We start from the raw sequence: 17,500 nt of genomic DNA on the forward strand, positions 1-17,500 counted from the left end.
CTTGACTGGAGAATGGCAAATCAAAAAAATTCAGTTAAGTCAACACAACAAGCCAATTCATACCCACCCCTCCCCCCCTCCAGCTTTGCACTCCTGACCCCTCTAATGCCATTGGTGCTCAAGGCCAGACCCTGGCCTGTTTGATAGCATAACAGGTGACGCGGCCCCCCCTCAAATTTATTCCAGCGCAAGGCGTCGAAGTTTCTTGGCTGTTTTCAGCCCACAGGCAGACTTCGTCTGCCTGTGAGCTGAAAACTATAGCCACCTTTTGGAAAATCAGCTCAGATAGCAAGCCCAAATAAGCCGCCTTGATGCAAATGGCCTCTGGCTGGTGTCAATTCACAGGGAAAGCAGTCAGCTGCAGCAAGGGGTAGCTACTGGAAAAATATTACCCTTTGCTAATTAGCAAGCCCAAATAAGCCGGCTTGATGCAAATGGCCTCTGGCTGGTGTCAATTCACAGGGAAAGCAGTCAGCTGCAGCAAGGCGTAGCAACTGGAAAAATATTACCCTTTGCTAATTAGCAAGCCCAAATTAGCCGGCTTGATGCAAATGGCCTCTGGCTGGTGTCAATTCACAGGGAAAGCAGTCAGCTGCAGCAAGGGGTAGCTACTGGAAAAATATTACCCTTTGCTATCTGAGCTGATTTTCCAAAAGGTGGCCACAAACTCAAAGGGCCACTTCTAGCAGTTACCCCTCCCCTAACACCCACCGCTGGCTGGACTTCTGTTTGAGCTACCCCAGAATACACTGGACAGTGAAAGGCTGCCTGACATTGATCTTTCACCCTAAAAGAAACCGACATGTTCTTTAGAGACCACAAAAAGAAGTCTCCTTGACTGGAGAATGGCAAATCAAAAAATTTCAGTTAAGTCAACACAACAAGCCAATTCATACCCACCCCTCCCCCCCTCCAGCTTTGCACTCCTGACCCCTCTAATGCCATTGGTGCTCAAGGCCAGACCCTGGCCTGTTTGATAGCATAACAGGTGACGCGGCCCCCCCTCAAATTTATTCCAGCGCAAGGCGTCGAAGTTTCTTGGCTGTTTTCAGCCCACAGGCAGACTTCGTCTGCCTGTGAGCTGAAAACTATAGCCACCTTTTGGAAAATCAGCTCAGATAGCAAGCCCAAATAAGCCGGCTTGATGCAAATGGCCTCTGGCTGGTGTCAATTCACAGGGAAAGCAGTCAGCTGCAGCAAGGGGTAGCTACTGGAAAAATATTACCCTTTGCTAATTAGCAAGCCCAAATAAGCCGGCTTGATGCAAATGGCCTCTGGCTGGTGTCAATTCACAGGGAAAGCAGTCAGCTGCAGCAAGGCGTAGCAACTGGAAAAATATTACCCTTTGCTAATTAGCAAGCCCAAATTAGCCGGCTTGATGCAAATGGCCTCTGGCTGGTGTCAATTCACAGGGAAAGCAGTCAGCTGCAGCAAGGGGTAGCTACTGGAAAAATATTACCCTTTGCTATCTGAGCTGATTTTCCAAAAGGTGGCCACAAACTCAAAGGGCCACTTCTAGCAGTTACCCCTCCCCTAACACCCACCGCTGGGTGGACTTCTGCTTGAGCTACCCCAGAATACACTGGACAGTGAAAGGCTGCCTAAAATTGATCTTTCACCCTAAAAGAAACCGACATGTTCTTTAGAGACCACAAAAAGAAGTCTCCTTAACTGGAGAATGGCAAATCAAAAAATTTCAGTTAAGTCAACACCACAAGCAAATTCATACCCACCCCTCCCCCCCTCCAGCTTTGCACTCCTGACCCCTCTAATGCCATTGGTTCACAAGGCCAGACCCTGGCCTGTTTGATGGCATAGCAGGTGACGCAGCCCCCTTCAAATTTATTCTAGCGCAAGGCGTCGAAGTTTCTTGGCTGTTTTCAGCTCACAGGCAGACTTTGTCTGCCTGTGAGCTGCAAACTATAGCCACCTTTTGGAAAATCAGCTCAGATAGCAAGCCCAAATAAGCCGGCTTGATGCAAATGGCCTCTGGCTGGTGTCAATTCACAGGGAAAGCAGTCAGCTGCAGCAAGGCGTAGCAACTGGAAAAATATTACCCTTTGCTAATTAGCAAGCCCAAATTAGCCGGCTTGATGCAAATGGCCTCTGGCTGGTGTCAATTCACAGGGAAAGCAGTCAGCTGCAGCAAGGGGTAGCTACTGGAAAAATATTACCCTTTGCTATCTGAGCTGATTTTCCAAAAGGTGGCCACAAACTCAAAGGGCCACTTCTAGCAGTTACCCCTCCCCTAACACCCACCGCTGGCTGGACTTCTGTTTGAGCTACCCCAGAATACACTGGACAGTGAAAGGCTGCCTGACATTGATCTTTCACCCTAAAAGAAACCGACATGTTCTTTAGAGACCACAAAAAGAAGTCTCCTTGACTGGAGAATGGCAAATCAAAAAAATTCAGTTAAGTCAACACAACAAGCCAATTCATACCCACCCCTCCCCCCCTCCAGCTTTGCACTCCTGACCCCTCTAATGCCATTGGTGCTCAAGGCCAGACCCTGGCCTGTTTGATAGCATAACAGGTGACGCGGCCCCCCCTCAAATTTATTCCAGCGCAAGGCGTCGAAGTTTCTTGGCTGTTTTCAGCCCACAGGCAGACTTCGTCTGCCTGTGAGCTGAAAACTATAGCCACCTTTTGGAAAATCAGCTCAGATAGCAAGCCCAAATAAGCCGGCTTGATGCAAATGGCCTCTGGCTGGTGTCAATTCACAGGGAAAGCAGTCAGCTGCAGCAAGGGGTAGCTACTGGAAAAATATTACCCTTTGCTAATTAGCAAGCCCAAATAAGCCGGCTTGATGCAAATGGCCTCTGGCTGGTGTCAATTCACAGGGAAAGCAGTCAGCTGCAGCAAGGCGTAGCAACTGGAAAAATATTACCCTTTGCTAATTAGCAAGCCCAAATTAGCCGGCTTGATGCAAATGGCCTCTGGCTGGTGTCAATTCACAGGGAAAGCAGTCAGCTGCAGCAAGGGGTAGCTACTGGAAAAATATTACCCTTTGCTATCTGAGCTGATTTTCCAAAAGGTGGCCACAAACTCAAAGGGCCACTTCTAGCAGTTACCCCTCCCCTAACACCCACCGCTGGGTGGACTTCTGCTTGAGCTACCCCAGAATACACTGGACAGTGAAAGGCTGCCTAAAATTGATCTTTCACCCTAAAAGAAACCGACATGTTCTTTAGAGACCACAAAAAGAAGTCTCCTTAACTGGAGAATGGCAAATCAAAAAATTTCAGTTAAGTCAACACCACAAGCAAATTCATACCCACCCCTCCCCCCCTCCAGCTTTGCACTCCTGACCCCTCTAATGCCATTGGTTCACAAGGCCAGACCCTGGCCTGTTTGATGGCATAGCAGGTGACGCAGCCCCCTTCAAATTTATTCTAGCGCAAGGCGTCGAAGTTTCTTGGCTGTTTTCAGCTCACAGGCAGACTTTGTCTGCCTGTGAGCTGCAAACTATAGCCACCTTTTGGAAAATCAGCTCAGATAGCAAGCCCAAATAAGCCGCCTTGATGCAAATGGCCTCTGGCTGGTGTCAATTCACAGGGAAAGCAGTCAGCTGCAGCAAGGCGTAGCAACTGGAAAAATATTACCCTTTGCTAATTAGCAAGCCCAAATTAGCCGGCTTGATGCAAATGGCCTCTGGCTGGTGTCAATTCACAGGGAAAGCAGTCAGCTGCAGCAAGGGGTAGCTACTGGAAAAATATTACCCTTTGCTATCTGAGCTGATTTTCCAAAAGGTGGCCACAAACTCAAAGGGCCACTTCTAGCAGTTACCCCTCCCCTAACACCCACCGCTGGCTGGACTTCTGTTTGAGCTACCCCAGAATACACTGGACAGTGAAAGGCTGCCTGACATTGATCTTTCACCCTAAAAGAAACCAACATGTTCTTTAGAGACCACAAAAAGAAGTCTCCTTGACTGGAGAATGGCAAATCAAAAAAATTCAGTTAAGTCAACACAACAAGCCAATTCATACCCACCCCTCCCCCCCTCCAGCTTTGCACTCCTGACCCCTCTAATGCCATTGGTGCTCAAGGCCAGACCCTGGCCTGTTTGATAGCATAACAGGTGACGCGGCCCCCCCTCAAATTTATTCCAGCGCAAGGCGTCGAAGTTTCTTGGCTGTTTTCAGCCCACAGGCAGACTTCGTCTGCCTGTGAGCTGAAAACTATAGCCACCTTTTGGAAAATCAGCTCAGATAGCAAGCCCAAATAAGCCGGCTTGATGCAAATGGCCTCTGGCTGGTGTCAATTCACAGGGAAAGCAGTCAGCTGCAGCAAGGGGTAGCTACTGGAAAAATATTACCCTTTGCTAATTAGCAAGCCCAAATAAGCCGGCTTGATGCAAATGGCCTCTGGCTGGTGTCAATTCACAGGGAAAGCAGTCAGCTGCAGCAAGGCGTAGCAACTGGAAAAATATTACCCTTTGCTAATTAGCAAGCCCAAATTAGCCGGCTTGATGCAAATGGCCTCTGGCTGGTGTCAATTCACAGGGAAAGCAGTCAGCTGCAGCAAGGGGTAGCTACTGGAAAAATATTACCCTTTGCTATCTGAGCTGATTTTCCAAAAGGTGGCCACAAACTCAAAGGGCCACTTCTAGCAGTTACCCCTCCCCTAACACCCACCGCTGGGTGGACTTCTGCTTGAGCTACCCCAGAATACACTGGACAGTGAAAGGCTGCCTAAAATTGATCTTTCACCCTAAAAGAAACCGACATGTTCTTTAGAGACCACAAAAAGAAGTCTCCTTAACTGGAGAATGGCAAATCAAAAAATTTCAGTTAAGTCAACACCACAAGCAAATTCATACCCACCCCTCCCCCCCTCCAGCTTTGCACTCATGACCCCTCTAATGCCATTGGTTCACAAGGCCAGACCCTGGCCTGTTTGATGGCATAGCAGGTGACGCAGCCCCCTTCAAATTTATTCTAGCGCAAGGCGTCGAAGTTTCTTGGCTGTTTTCAGCTCACAGGCAGACTTTGTCTGCCTGTGAGCTGCAAACTATAGCCACCTTTTGGAAAATCAGCTCAGATAGCAAGCCCAAATAAGCCGCCTTGATGCAAATGGCCTCTGGCTGGTGTCAATTCACAGGGAAAGCAGTCAGCTGCAGCAAGGCGTAGCAACTGGAAAAATATTACCCTTTGCTAATTAGCAAGCCCAAATTAGCCGGCTTGATGCAAATGGCCTCTGGCTGGTGTCAATTCACAGGGAAAGCAGTCAGCTGCAGCAAGGGGTAGCTACTGGAAAAATATTACCCTTTGCTATCTGAGCTGATTTTCCAAAAGGTGGCCACAAACTCAAAGGGCCACTTCTAGCAGTTACCCCTCCCCTAACACCCACCGCTGGCTGGACTTCTGTTTGAGCTACCCCAGAATACACTGGACAGTGAAAGGCTGCCTGACATTGATCTTTCACCCTAAAAGAAACCGACATGTTCTTTAGAGACCACAAAAAGAAGTCTCCTTGACTGGAGAATGGCAAATCAAAAAAATTCAGTTAAGTCAACACAACAAGCCAATTCATACCCACCCCTCCCCCCCTCCAGCTTTGCACTCCTGACCCCTCTAATGCCATTGGTGCTCAAGGCCAGACCCTGGCCTGTTTGATAGCATAACAGGTGACGCGGCCCCCCCTCAAATTTATTCCAGCGCAAGGCGTCGAAGTTTCTTGGCTGTTTTCAGCCCACAGGCAGACTTCGTCTGCCTGTGAGCTGAAAACTATAGCCACCTTTTGGAAAATCAGCTCAGATAGCAAGCCCAAATAAGCCGGCTTGATGCAAATGGCCTCTGGCTGGTGTCAATTCACAGGGAAAGCAGTCAGCTGCAGCAAGGGGTAGCTACTGGAAAAATATTACCCTTTGCTAATTAGCAAGCCCAAATAAGCCGGCTTGATGCAAATGGCCTCTGGCTGGTGTCAATTCACAGGGAAAGCAGTCAGCTGCAGCAAGGCGTAGCAACTGGAAAAATATTACCCTTTGCTAATTAGCAAGCCCAAATTAGCCGGCTTGATGCAAATGGCCTCTGGCTGGTGTCAATTCACAGGGAAAGCAGTCAGCTGCAGCAAGGGGTAGCTACTGGAAAAATATTACCCTTTGCTATCTGAGCTGATTTTCCAAAAGGTGGCCACAAACTCAAAGGGCCACTTCTAGCAGTTACCCCTCCCCTAACACCCACCGCTGGGTGGACTTCTGCTTGAGCTACCCCAGAATACACTGGACAGTGAAAGGCTGCCTAAAATTGATCTTTCACCCTAAAAGAAACCGACATGTTCTTTAGAGACCACAAAAAGAAGTCTCCTTAACTGGAGAATGGCAAATCAAAAAATTTCAGTTAAGTCAACACCACAAGCAAATTCATACCCACCCCTCCCCCCCTCCAGCTTTGCACTCCTGACCCCTCTAATGCCATTGGTTCACAAGGCCAGACCCTGGCCTGTTTGATGGCATAGCAGGTGACGCAGCCCCCTTCAAATTTATTCTAGCGCAAGGCGTCGAAGTTTCTTGGCTGTTTTCAGCTCACAGGCAGACTTTGTCTGCCTGTGAGCTGCAAACTATAGCCACCTTTTGGAAAATCAGCTCAGATAGCAAGCCCAAATAAGCCGGCTTGATGCAAATGGCCTCTGGCTGGTGTCAATTCACAGGGAAAGCAGTCAGCTGCAGCAAGGCGTAGCAACTGGAAAAATATTACCCTTTGCTAATTAGCAAGCCCAAATTAGCCGGCTTGATGCAAATGGCCTCTGGCTGGTGTCAATTCACAGGGAAAGCAGTCAGCTGCAGCAAGGGGTAGCTACTGGAAAAATATTACCCTTTGCTATCTGAGCTGATTTTCCAAAAGGTGGCCACAAACTCAAAGGGCCACTTCTAGCAGTTACCCCTCCCCTAACACCCACCGCTGGCTGGACTTCTGTTTGAGCTACCCCAGAATACACTGGACAGTGAAAGGCTGCCTGACATTGATCTTTCACCCTAAAAGAAACCGACATGTTCTTTAGAGACCACAAAAAGAAGTCTCCTTGACTGGAGAATGGCAAATCAAAAAAATTCAGTTAAGTCAACACAACAAGCCAATTCATACCCACCCCTCCCCCCCTCCAGCTTTGCACTCCTGACCCCTCTAATGCCATTGGTGCTCAAGGCCAGACCCTGGCCTGTTTGATAGCATAACAGGTGACGCGGCCCCCCCTCAAATTTATTCCAGCGCAAGGCGTCGAAGTTTCTTGGCTGTTTTCAGCCCACAGGCAGACTTCGTCTGCCTGTGAGCTGAAAACTATAGCCACCTTTTGGAAAATCAGCTCAGATAGCAAGCCCAAATAAGCCGGCTTGATGCAAATGGCCTCTGGCTGGTGTCAATTCACAGGGAAAGCAGTCAGCTGCAGCAAGGGGTAGCTACTGGAAAAATATTACCCTTTGCTAATTAGCAAGCCCAAATAAGCCGGCTTGATGCAAATGGCCTCTGGCTGGTGTCAATTCACAGGGAAAGCAGTCAGCTGCAGCAAGGCGTAGCAACTGGAAAAATATTACCCTTTGCTAATTAGCAAGCCCAAATTAGCCGGCTTGATGCAAATGGCCTCTGGCTGGTGTCAATTCACAGGGAAAGCAGTCAGCTGCAGCAAGGGGTAGCTACTGGAAAAATATTACCCTTTGCTATCTGAGCTGATTTTCCAAAAGGTGGCCACAAACTCAAAGGGCCACTTCTAGCAGTTACCCCTCCCCTAACACCCACCGCTGGGTGGACTTCTGCTTGAGCTACCCCAGAATACACTGGACAGTGAAAGGCTGCCTAAAATTGATCTTTCACCCTAAAAGAAACCGACATGTTCTTTAGAGACCACAAAAAGAAGTCTCCTTAACTGGAGAATGGCAAATCAAAAAATTTCAGTTAAGTCAACACCACAAGCAAATTCATACCCACCCCTCCCCCCCTCCAGCTTTGCACTCCTGACCCCTCTAATGCCATTGGTTCACAAGGCCAGACCCTGGCCTGTTTGATGGCATAGCAGGTGACGCAGCCCCCTTCAAATTTATTCTAGCGCAAGGCGTCGAAGTTTCTTGGCTGTTTTCAGCTCACAGGCAGACTTTGTCTGCCTGTGAGCTGCAAACTATAGCCACCTTTTGGAAAATCAGCTCAGATAGCAAGCCCAAATAAGCCGCCTTGATGCAAATGGCCTCTGGCTGGTGTCAATTCACAGGGAAAGCAGTCAGCTGCAGCAAGGCGTAGCAACTGGAAAAATATTACCCTTTGCTAATTAGCAAGCCCAAATTAGCCGGCTTGATGCAAATGGCCTCTGGCTGGTGTCAATTCACAGGGAAAGCAGTCAGCTGCAGCAAGGGGTAGCTACTGGAAAAATATTACCCTTTGCTATCTGAGCTGATTTTCCAAAAGGTGGCCACAAACTCAAAGGGCCACTTCTAGCAGTTACCCCTCCCCTAACACCCACCGCTGGCTGGACTTCTGTTTGAGCTACCCCAGAATACACTGGACAGTGAAAGGCTGCCTGACATTGATCTTTCACCCTAAAAGAAACCGACATGTTCTTTAGAGACCACAAAAAGAAGTCTCCTTGACTGGAGAATGGCAAATCAAAAAAATTCAGTTAAGTCAACACAACAAGCCAATTCATACCCACCCCTCCCCCCCTCCAGCTTTGCACTCCTGATCCCTCTAATGCCATTGGTGCTCAAGGCCAGACCCTGGCCTGTTTGATAGCATAACAGGTGACGCGGCCCCCCCTCAAATTTATTCCAGCGCAAGGCGTCGAAGTTTCTTGGCTGTTTTCAGCCCACAGGCAGACTTCGTCTGCCTGTGAGCTGAAAACTATAGCCACCTTTTGGAAAATCAGCTCAGATAGCAAGCCCAAATAAGCCGCCTTGATGCAAATGGCCTCTGGCTGGTGTCAATTCACAGGGAAAGCAGTCAGCTGCAGCAAGGGGTAGCTACTGGAAAAATATTACCCTTTGCTAATTAGCAAGCCCAAATAAGCCGCCTTGATGCAAATGGCCTCTGGCTGGTGTCAATTCACAGGGAAAGCAGTCAGCTGCAGCAAGGCGTAGCAACTGGAAAAATATTACCCTTTGCTAATTAGCAAGCCCAAATTAGCCGGCTTGATGCAAATGGCCTCTGGCTGGTGTCAATTCACAGGGAAAGCAGTCAGCTGCAGCAAGGGGTAGCTACTGGAAAAATATTACCCTTTGCTATCTGAGCTGATTTTCCAAAAGGTGGCCACAAACTCAAAGGGCCACTTCTAGCAGTTACCCCTCCCCTAACACCCACCGCTGGCTGGAGTTCTATTTGAGCTACCCCAGAATACACTGGACAGTGAAAGGCTGCCTGACATTGACCTTTCACCCTAAAAGAAACCGACATGTTCTTTAGAGACCACAAAAAGAAGTCTCCTTGACTGGAGAATGGCAAATCAAAAAAATTCAGTTAAGTCAACACAACAAGCCAGTTCATACCCACCCCTCCCCCCCTCCAGCTTTGCACTCCTGACCCCTCTAATGCCATTGGTTCTCAAGGCCAGACCCTGGCCTGTTTGATGGCATAGCAGGTGACGCAGCCCCCTTCAAATTTATTCCAGCGCAAGGCGTCGAAGTTTCTTGGCTGTTTTCAGCTCACAGGCAGAATTTGTCTGCCTGTGAGCTGCAAACTATAGCCACCTTTTGGAAAATCAGCTCAGATAGCAAGCCCAAATTAGCCGGCTTGATGCAAATGGCCTCTGGCTGGTGTCAATTCACAGGGAAAGCAGTCAGCTGCAGCAAGGGGTAGCTACTGGAAAAATATTACCCTTTGCTATCTGAGCTGATTTTCCAAAAGGTGGCCACAAACTCAAAGGGCCACTTCTAGCAGTTACCCCTCCCCTAACACCCACCGCTGGCTGGACTTCTGCTTGAGCTACCCCAGAATACACTGGACAGTGAAAGGCTGCCTGAAATTGATCTTTCACCCTAAAAGAAACCGACATGTTCTTTAGAGACCACAAAAAGAAGTCTCCTTGACTGGAGAATGGCAAATCAAAAAATTTCAGTTAAGTCAACACAACAAGCCAATTCATACCCACCCCTTCCCCCCTCCAGCTTTGCACTCCTGACCCCTTTAATGCCATTGGTTCTCAAGGCCAGACCCTGGCCTGTTTGATGGCATAGCAGGTGATGCGGCCCCCCCTCAAATTTATTCTAGCGCAAGGCGTCGAAGTTTCTTGGCTGTTTTCAGCCCACAGGCAGACTTCGTCTGCCTGTGAGCTGAAAACTATAGCCACCTTTTGGAAAATCAGCTCAGATAGCAAGCCCAAATAAGCCGCCTTGATGCAAATGGCCTCTGGCTGGTGTCAATTCACAGGGAAAGCAGTCAGCTGCAGCAAGGGGTAGCTACTGGAAAAGTATTACCCTTTGCTAATTAGCAAGCCCAAATAAGCCGGCTTGATGCAAATGGCCTCTGGCTGGTGTCAATTCACAGGGAAAGCAGTCAGCTGCAGCAAGGGGTAGCTACTGGAAAAATATTACCCTTTGCTATCTGAGCTGATTTTCCAAAAGGTGGCCACAAACTCAACGGGCCACTTCTTGCAGTTACCCCTCCCCTAACACCCACCGCTGGCTGGACTTCTGTTTGAGCTACCCCAGAATACACTGGACAGTGAAAGGCTGCCTGACATTGATCTTTCACCCTAAAAGAAACCGACATGTTCTTTAGAGACCACAAAAAGAAGTCTCCTTGACTGGAGAATGGCAAATCAAAAAAATTCAGTTAAGTCAACACAACAAGCCAATTCATACCCACCCCTCCCCCCCTCCAGCTTTGCACTCCTGACCCCTCTAATGCCATTGATTTTCAAGGCCAGACCCTGGCCTGTTTGATGGCATAGCAGGTGACGCGGCCCCCTCTCAAATTTATTCCAGCGCAAGGCGTCAAAGTTTCGTGGCTGTTTTCAGCTCACAGGCAGACTTCGTCTGCCTGTGAGCTGAAAACTATAGCCACCTTTTGGAAAATCAGCTCAGATATATATATATATATATATAGATATTTTGCGGCTTAGGATCGCGAATATCGTAAGACACAACTCTTTGAATAAACACATTACCTGCAGGGATAAACTGTGGAGAGCTTGTAGGCGGTTACACGTCGTATTTTCTTCGCCCTTCCAGCAGATACGATATCCCAGCCAGGGCAACAAACAACTTATTCCAGTAGTGCGGTTTTGTAGGTTCTGAAGTTTCGAAGTCGATCAAGCTACCCCAAAACGACACTAATGACGCGGTCGTGTGGTGGAATTCCTTGCAGTGTCCATACTAGGCAAAATACTCGTGGATAGAAGAACGAAGAAAAAGCCAGTGCGCATGATCATCGTTCCCCGCGAGGAGACGTGAGAGGTAATTTTAGCGCGGCCTCGTGTTTTGCTCGCTGTTCGCGAGAGAAGTAAGAAATTAGTCGTGGTCCAATTCTAACCTACTATATAGCTACTTTTTATAAAAGCTAGAAAAGGTAACGACAAGCTTGAAGGTAACGATTATACTTACAGTGCAAAAATAGAGAATTCATGGTCTTTTCATTGACTATGCATACTGAACCCTTTTTTCTCATGCGTGGAAGCGCGTGATATTCTCGCGCTGCGTGGTTAGGCGGCGAGAACGCTCGCGAACGAATACTCACATTCAATACTTTTTATTATTTCAATTTAATTCAGTTTAAACAAACGAAAAACTTTAACATACAATATTGAGGAAAACAAGAGTCACCTGCGCATGCAGCAGTCTTAGCTAGAATTTCTGTAAATCGGATAATTAAATTCATCGACGATGATTCAGTTTTCCGCTTTCACTTTCGCTCTACTAGCTAATTCAGTTCCTAATGACTGCTAAATTCTTCAGACATTACGATGTATTACAGCAATCTCAGTTAACTCTAAGAACCAAACACGGTTTCTACACTGAACCGAACTAACACTAACAATCACTCACGTTGTTTACACTGAATAAGTTCGCTTTAGTTGAGCTTCAGTTCTCGGTAGCCTTTCTGAAGGTTCCGCTTTACTTCCGCAACATGTCAAACAGAAAAGCTACGATGCCGCCAGCAAGTATTACTGCTATCGCCGCTTCGTCGAAATCAGTCAGCTTTTGAGCTTCCTTCAAACCAATGGCCTTCAGGTAGTAATTGCAGTAATCTTGACAGTTGTTGCAAAGTTTGAAGTAGCTTCCAAAATGCTTCATCACCGCCACTGCCTTTACAATCAAATCCTCGCCTTTTGCTTCGATTGTTCCGAGGAACTCCATCTTGGATTTCATGGATTTGTCCAACGATCTTGTCACGGGATAGATGTGATCCTTGCCGTCGACTGGTATGAGACCCAGCTCTACGGTGACGAAATGCTCATCATTTGTGGTGAGAACAATCGATTTGTGGGCTCCAAATTTGCTTTCCTGAATAGAGTAGACGTAGTAGGTCAGCTTTTCGTCTAGTTCAGGCAGCAATCCTTCCTTGTCAAGATCAATCAGTTGCTCCGCGTATACTCTCAAGTACTCTTCGGTTTCGAGCATCGGCTCTGCAAAGATATCGTTTTTTTTTGACATTGTGGCTTTGATTGCTTTAGAATTCTGCGGAATAAAATTTTCAGTTGTTGAGACTTGTCTGAATGTTAACCTCGCACTTATTCATTTATTTGATAGTTGACAAATAATAGTACACCTGGCGAAACCTTATTGGATGATCTTGTCCATCAAGATTTCTAAGAAGTATTGTTCCTCGCGAAGCGAGGGCCGAAGGCGAGGTTAATAAATTTGTCGGGCCGAGCCGGCTAAGCCGCGCGAATTCGAGCGAAAAATATCGAAGGAGAACGCAAGCCTAATTTCGTTTTTGCGTCCTGTGTCTTTTGAGTTGGTGTGCCTGTGTACGGCTATGCAGAACTTTTCGAGATTGCTGTAAGGACACCCAAATAGCCCCCCCGCTTGAGTTTTGCAGGGGCATGTGTCGGCCGGGAAACTGGTGCGAGCTTATGACGACTCTGACCTCGTTTTCGCGCTAGAGCCATCTATTTAGTCTCGTTTTCGTATAAGAGTCGCCCCCTCGTTTTCGCGCTAGAGCCATCTTTTAATGTTGCTAGCGGGTCGAGTTTCACGTTTTGCGTGCTTGTTTGGGAGTTTGACCTTTTCTTGGCGTTTGGTGTGCTTGCTTGTCGAATTCTGGACTGTGCTTCCTTGTTGTGTGGAGTGTTATCAGATAAGTTGTGTTGTTTACGCTTGAAGTTAGAGTTACTGGCATTTGCAATCTTGCGAAATTATTGCGAAAGCTTATCGATGTTCAGTTCCTTCGTTTCAACTGCAATGTTCATCAATATTCACTGGACGTGACTGGATGGAAATATCTCTGCAGAATCTTTTCCCTTTCTTCCAGAAATCTTTTTTGTGAAAGATTGCATTGAAGAACTAACACGTTTTGTGGCCGCGGTAAAATAATTTTCCGTGGGAAATAAATTCATCGAACAGCGCATCGGACAGCGCTGCACGCCCGTTGTACATTTCGTCGTGTCAGAAATAGATTCCAACCGCAAACTAGCCTGTGGAACTACGAAAAGACCCGGGCGAAAAGACTATTGTCATCAAAATCGTTGCTATGTTCAGAAACCTTTTACAATACGAGTAAAGACGGACTTTTCACCAGCCGATAATTCGCTATCCAGCGGAGAACATTTTATCCACTGGATAGAGTTATCCGCTCTCTGGATAACCTTGGCCCTGAGATGTCTTTCAAAACTGTATGCAAATTAGCTCGCTTCAGTTTGACATTTTTACGGCTTTATAGTCGCGTAAGTTTCGCGGCATTTTGGTAAAATACCTTTTGAGTAGAAGACCAAAATAGTACACTGGCCTGTAAGTTTCGTTTTTCTCAAAGATTGAAAGCGTCTTACCGAAAATGATGTGCATTATTTTAAAGTTCGACCGGCGGTGTCACGCAACAGACGGACCGAAAATACTTTCTATTATTTTTAAGTTCAACAACGTAGCCGCTGAAATGTAAAATTCAGCTTCGTTTATTGCAAATATTTCACCATGGTAGTTACACAATACGTACAGATATAAAAGGACGAAAGGGCTACCTGAAAAAAAGTCACGCAGCAGGCCGTACAATCGGACAACTTAAGGCTGTCGAACGCACTCTATAATCGTTGATTACTACTAGTTATATATGTTGATATATGTTTATATCTTTGAGGGTGTCCGCACAATGACGTCAGACTGCCTGGCGTTGTCTGGAGCAAAATTTGCATACATCGAAAAAAATATGCGTGCATGATCAAATTTCAACTGCAATGTTCATCAATATCCACTGGATACAGAACTATCTCTCCAGAATCTTTTCCCTTTCTTTTAGAAATCTTTTTTTGTGAAATAGCGCATTAAAGAAATTACACGCTTTGTGGCCGCGGTAAATAATTTTCCGTGGGAAATAAATTCATCGAACACGACAGCGCTGCACGCCCGTTGTACATTACGTCGCGACAGAAATAGATTTTCAACCGCAAACTAGCCCGTGGAAACTACGAAAACACTATGCTCATAAAAAAAAAATCTTATGCGCCTTTTAATCTCCTCGTTTGATGCTACAATACGAGTAAAGAGGGCTTTCCACCCAGCCCCAGCTTCGCGAGGTTTTGCGAGTCACGTATTTCTAGTTATGTAACAAACTTCCACTTTTTCTTGGAAAAGCGTGAATTAATTATTGCAACTGAGCGACGACTAGCTTTATGAGAAACCGTTGATGGATGAAATCAGGAGGTCGGAAAGGTTCCATTTTTACTAATACAAGGGTTATTCTAGAGTGAATGCCTACTTAGCCGTCGTTTCATTACACTTTTAAATTATCATGTTCATGTAAACATGCAATAAGTATCGCACTTGGCATAAATGACTGAATACAAATTTCTTTTGAGACATGATAAATAACGAGGAGTTTGTATGTCGTGGTCCCACCAGCACTGTACTGGCTATCAACAGCATGCGTACTTTGCCGTCTGCCTTTTTCAATGTCGAGAGAAACCTTGTTCGTGGGCCAGTATTTATTTGGAGTTTTGTAATCGCTCTGCTACAGTTTATATACTAAGTCCGCAGTCTAAGCGGGCTGCTATCTAATTTATTATTCTATGCAAAATAACTGGTCACCTGCCAGTTCTTACAAAAATATGAAGGAAAAAGAAATAGAAAGAGAACTGATGCTTGACTGTCACCCTGGAGGCTAATGGATTTTTCGCTCAAATTTCACTGAAATTGTGGAAAAACTTCAAAACATTTCAAGAAAACCACCTTGAATTGGTAAATGTGACTTGCAACAAATACTTAAAAAATTTGAAATTTTCCTTGTTATTGATTTCCTTGAAGCTTACAAGGTCTATTTTTAGAAAGTTTTCAACAGCAGAGGGTAGGTTTTAACGAAAGTTATTTATCTCAGCTTTTCGTTGCCTGGAATTTCCGTTATCTCACGTTTTAATGTTCTAGATGTACAAAACAACTCGCTATCTTTCATTTCTTGTGAATTGAAAACATCAAAAAAGGTAATAATCCTATTTGAAAGAATAATTGTTACCTGATCCCGTCATTTGAGGTAGGAAAACAGGTGTTGTGAGTCACGTGCAACTAACGTGACAGAAATTAACTTGTCACTTACTTGAAAAGAGATTCTGCGAAAGAATCGAAAGCTTGTAACGTTTTAAATTTTTAGATCCTGAAAGCTAATTTTGTTTTCCTGTAATAATTTTATATTTTTCCGCTGGCTGAAACACCAACTCTGAGCATCAAGGACATTCAAAATGGCAGCCCCTGATCTCTGTTTCTGTTTACTTTAATTTAAATACACAAACTGTCATGCGTGGGCAAACGCGATATTCTCGCGCTGCGTGGATAGTCAGCCTGCCAGACTGATCGAGAACGCGCGCGAACGAATACTCGCATTCAATACTTTTCATTGCTATGGATGTTTACAATCTGATTTAAATTAAACTAAGAAAAAAACTTAGCATTCAATAATAAGGAAGACAAGAGTCGCCTACACTAGAGTACTGTAAATCGGTTACTTAGCTGAAGATGGACGAACGATTCAGGTTTCCGCTTTCAATTTCGCTCTACTAATTCAGTTCTTAATGACTGTTCAATTCTTCAATTACAGCAATCTCAGTTGACAGTTAACTCTCAGAACCAAACACTTTCTCTACACTGAACCAAACTAACAAGAATCACATACGTTTTTCACTTTAGTTGAGCTTCAGTTCTCGATATCCTTTCTGAAGGTTCCGCTTTACTCAGTGCCGCAACATGGCAAACAGAAAAGCTACAGTAGCTGCAACTATTTCTGTTGTTGTAGCAGAAATTGTCATGCAGAACATCGAGGAACAAGCCCTAGCAACCTACAAACGGACACTACCGCTCTGGTTACGGTACGTAGACGACACCTTTACGGCAGTACACAAAGACGAAATCGACGATTTTCACGAACACCTTAACAGACAGAACGCTGACATACAATTTACTAAGGAGATCGAAGAAAATGGTAAAATACCTTTTCTAGACTGCTTAGTTACCCGTAACAACAACGACAACAAACTAAGTACTACGGTTTACAGGAAACCAACACATACTAATAGACTACAGGACCAGTCATCCTACAACCCTACTTCTCACAAAGCAACGACTATACAGACCTTAACAAGGCGAGCACAACTGGTTTGTGACTCACCTGACAGACTCGCAGACGAAAACAACTACTTAGACAACGTTTTCAACAAGAACAACTACAACAAGGACTTTGTTAGACGTAACACTTACAAGAACACTGAACCTAACGTCACAAACAACGACGCGACTCCCGTAACTACTGTAACTATACCTTACGTAAGGGGCACTTCTGAGACTATCGCACGGATTCTACAACCCTACAATATCCGTGTAGCTCACAAACCTATAACCACTTTACGACAACTACTGACGAAAGTAAAGGACAAAGACGAACCTAACCGCAGACAGGGAGCAGTTTACAAGATCAAATGCTGCGACTGCCAGGCCACTTATATTGGTGAGACCGGCAGAAATTTAAACGTACGACTGACTGAACACAAACGAGCAACTAGAAATGGTAATATCAACAATCACATTGCTGAGCACCATTTACAAACGAACCACAGAATCGACTGGGACTCTGCCAAGTGCATTACCTACTGTACAAATTACTATCAACGACTCACTTTGGAAAGCTGGTTTACTAACTTAGAACAAACGCCACTCAACCGTTGCCTACAACTACCTGCACCATAAAAACGACTTATTGACCACAACAACGAAACAAACAAACAATAGACATTTTACTAACAATAGACCCACGGACTTTTTGACTAACAAAAGACGGATCGAAACGCACCAATCACTTTTTACAGTCTTCACAGCCAATAACATCACGGCTTACTGACAAACGACCAATAACATCTGGACTTCGTTGACCAATCAGGTTAACAA

At 45.7% G+C, this 17,500-nt stretch overlaps 2 protein-coding genes across 3 annotated transcripts in view; both read right to left on the reverse strand.

Moving 5' to 3' along the window:
* Positions 1–11,663: 11,663 nt before the first annotated feature.
* LOC146446719 (uncharacterized) lies at positions 11,664–12,728 on the reverse strand. The gene has a single exon (XM_085102862.1). The coding sequence runs from the start codon at positions 12,572–12,574 to the stop codon at positions 12,035–12,037; it is 540 nt and encodes a 179-aa protein (XP_084958988.1). The 5' UTR covers positions 12,575–12,728; the 3' UTR covers positions 11,664–12,034.
* LOC146446720 (uncharacterized) overlaps positions 11,664–17,500 on the reverse strand; it is a 6,594-nt gene continuing 757 nt past the window's right edge. Inside the window, exons 2-3 of one of the 2 annotated variants that reach the window (XR_014862455.1) lie at positions 16,140–16,337; positions 11,664–11,862 (exon numbers count right to left, since the gene is read on the reverse strand). Coding sequence is in view for 1 of the 2 variants with exons in the window: in XM_085102863.1 (XP_084958989.1) it covers positions 16,294–16,337 (44 nt within the window). In the remaining variant the exon portion in view is untranslated. Of the gene's footprint in view, positions 11,863–14,761; positions 16,338–17,500 lie in introns of those variants that run through there. The other variant, XM_085102863.1, reaches the window with a different exon arrangement.

Source organism: Pavona decussata, unplaced genomic scaffold, assembly GCF_977016875.1.
Source record: "Pavona decussata unplaced genomic scaffold, jaPavDecu1.1 SCAFFOLD_3272, whole genome shotgun sequence".
Classification (NCBI taxonomy): domain Eukaryota; kingdom Metazoa; phylum Cnidaria; class Anthozoa; order Scleractinia; family Agariciidae; genus Pavona; species Pavona decussata.

What these genes read in the sequence shown, in the direction of transcription:
- LOC146446719 (XM_085102862.1), bottom strand. Translation starts at nt 12,574, where the DNA reads ATGTCAAAAAAAAACGATATCTTTGCAGAGCCGATGCTCGAAACCGAA.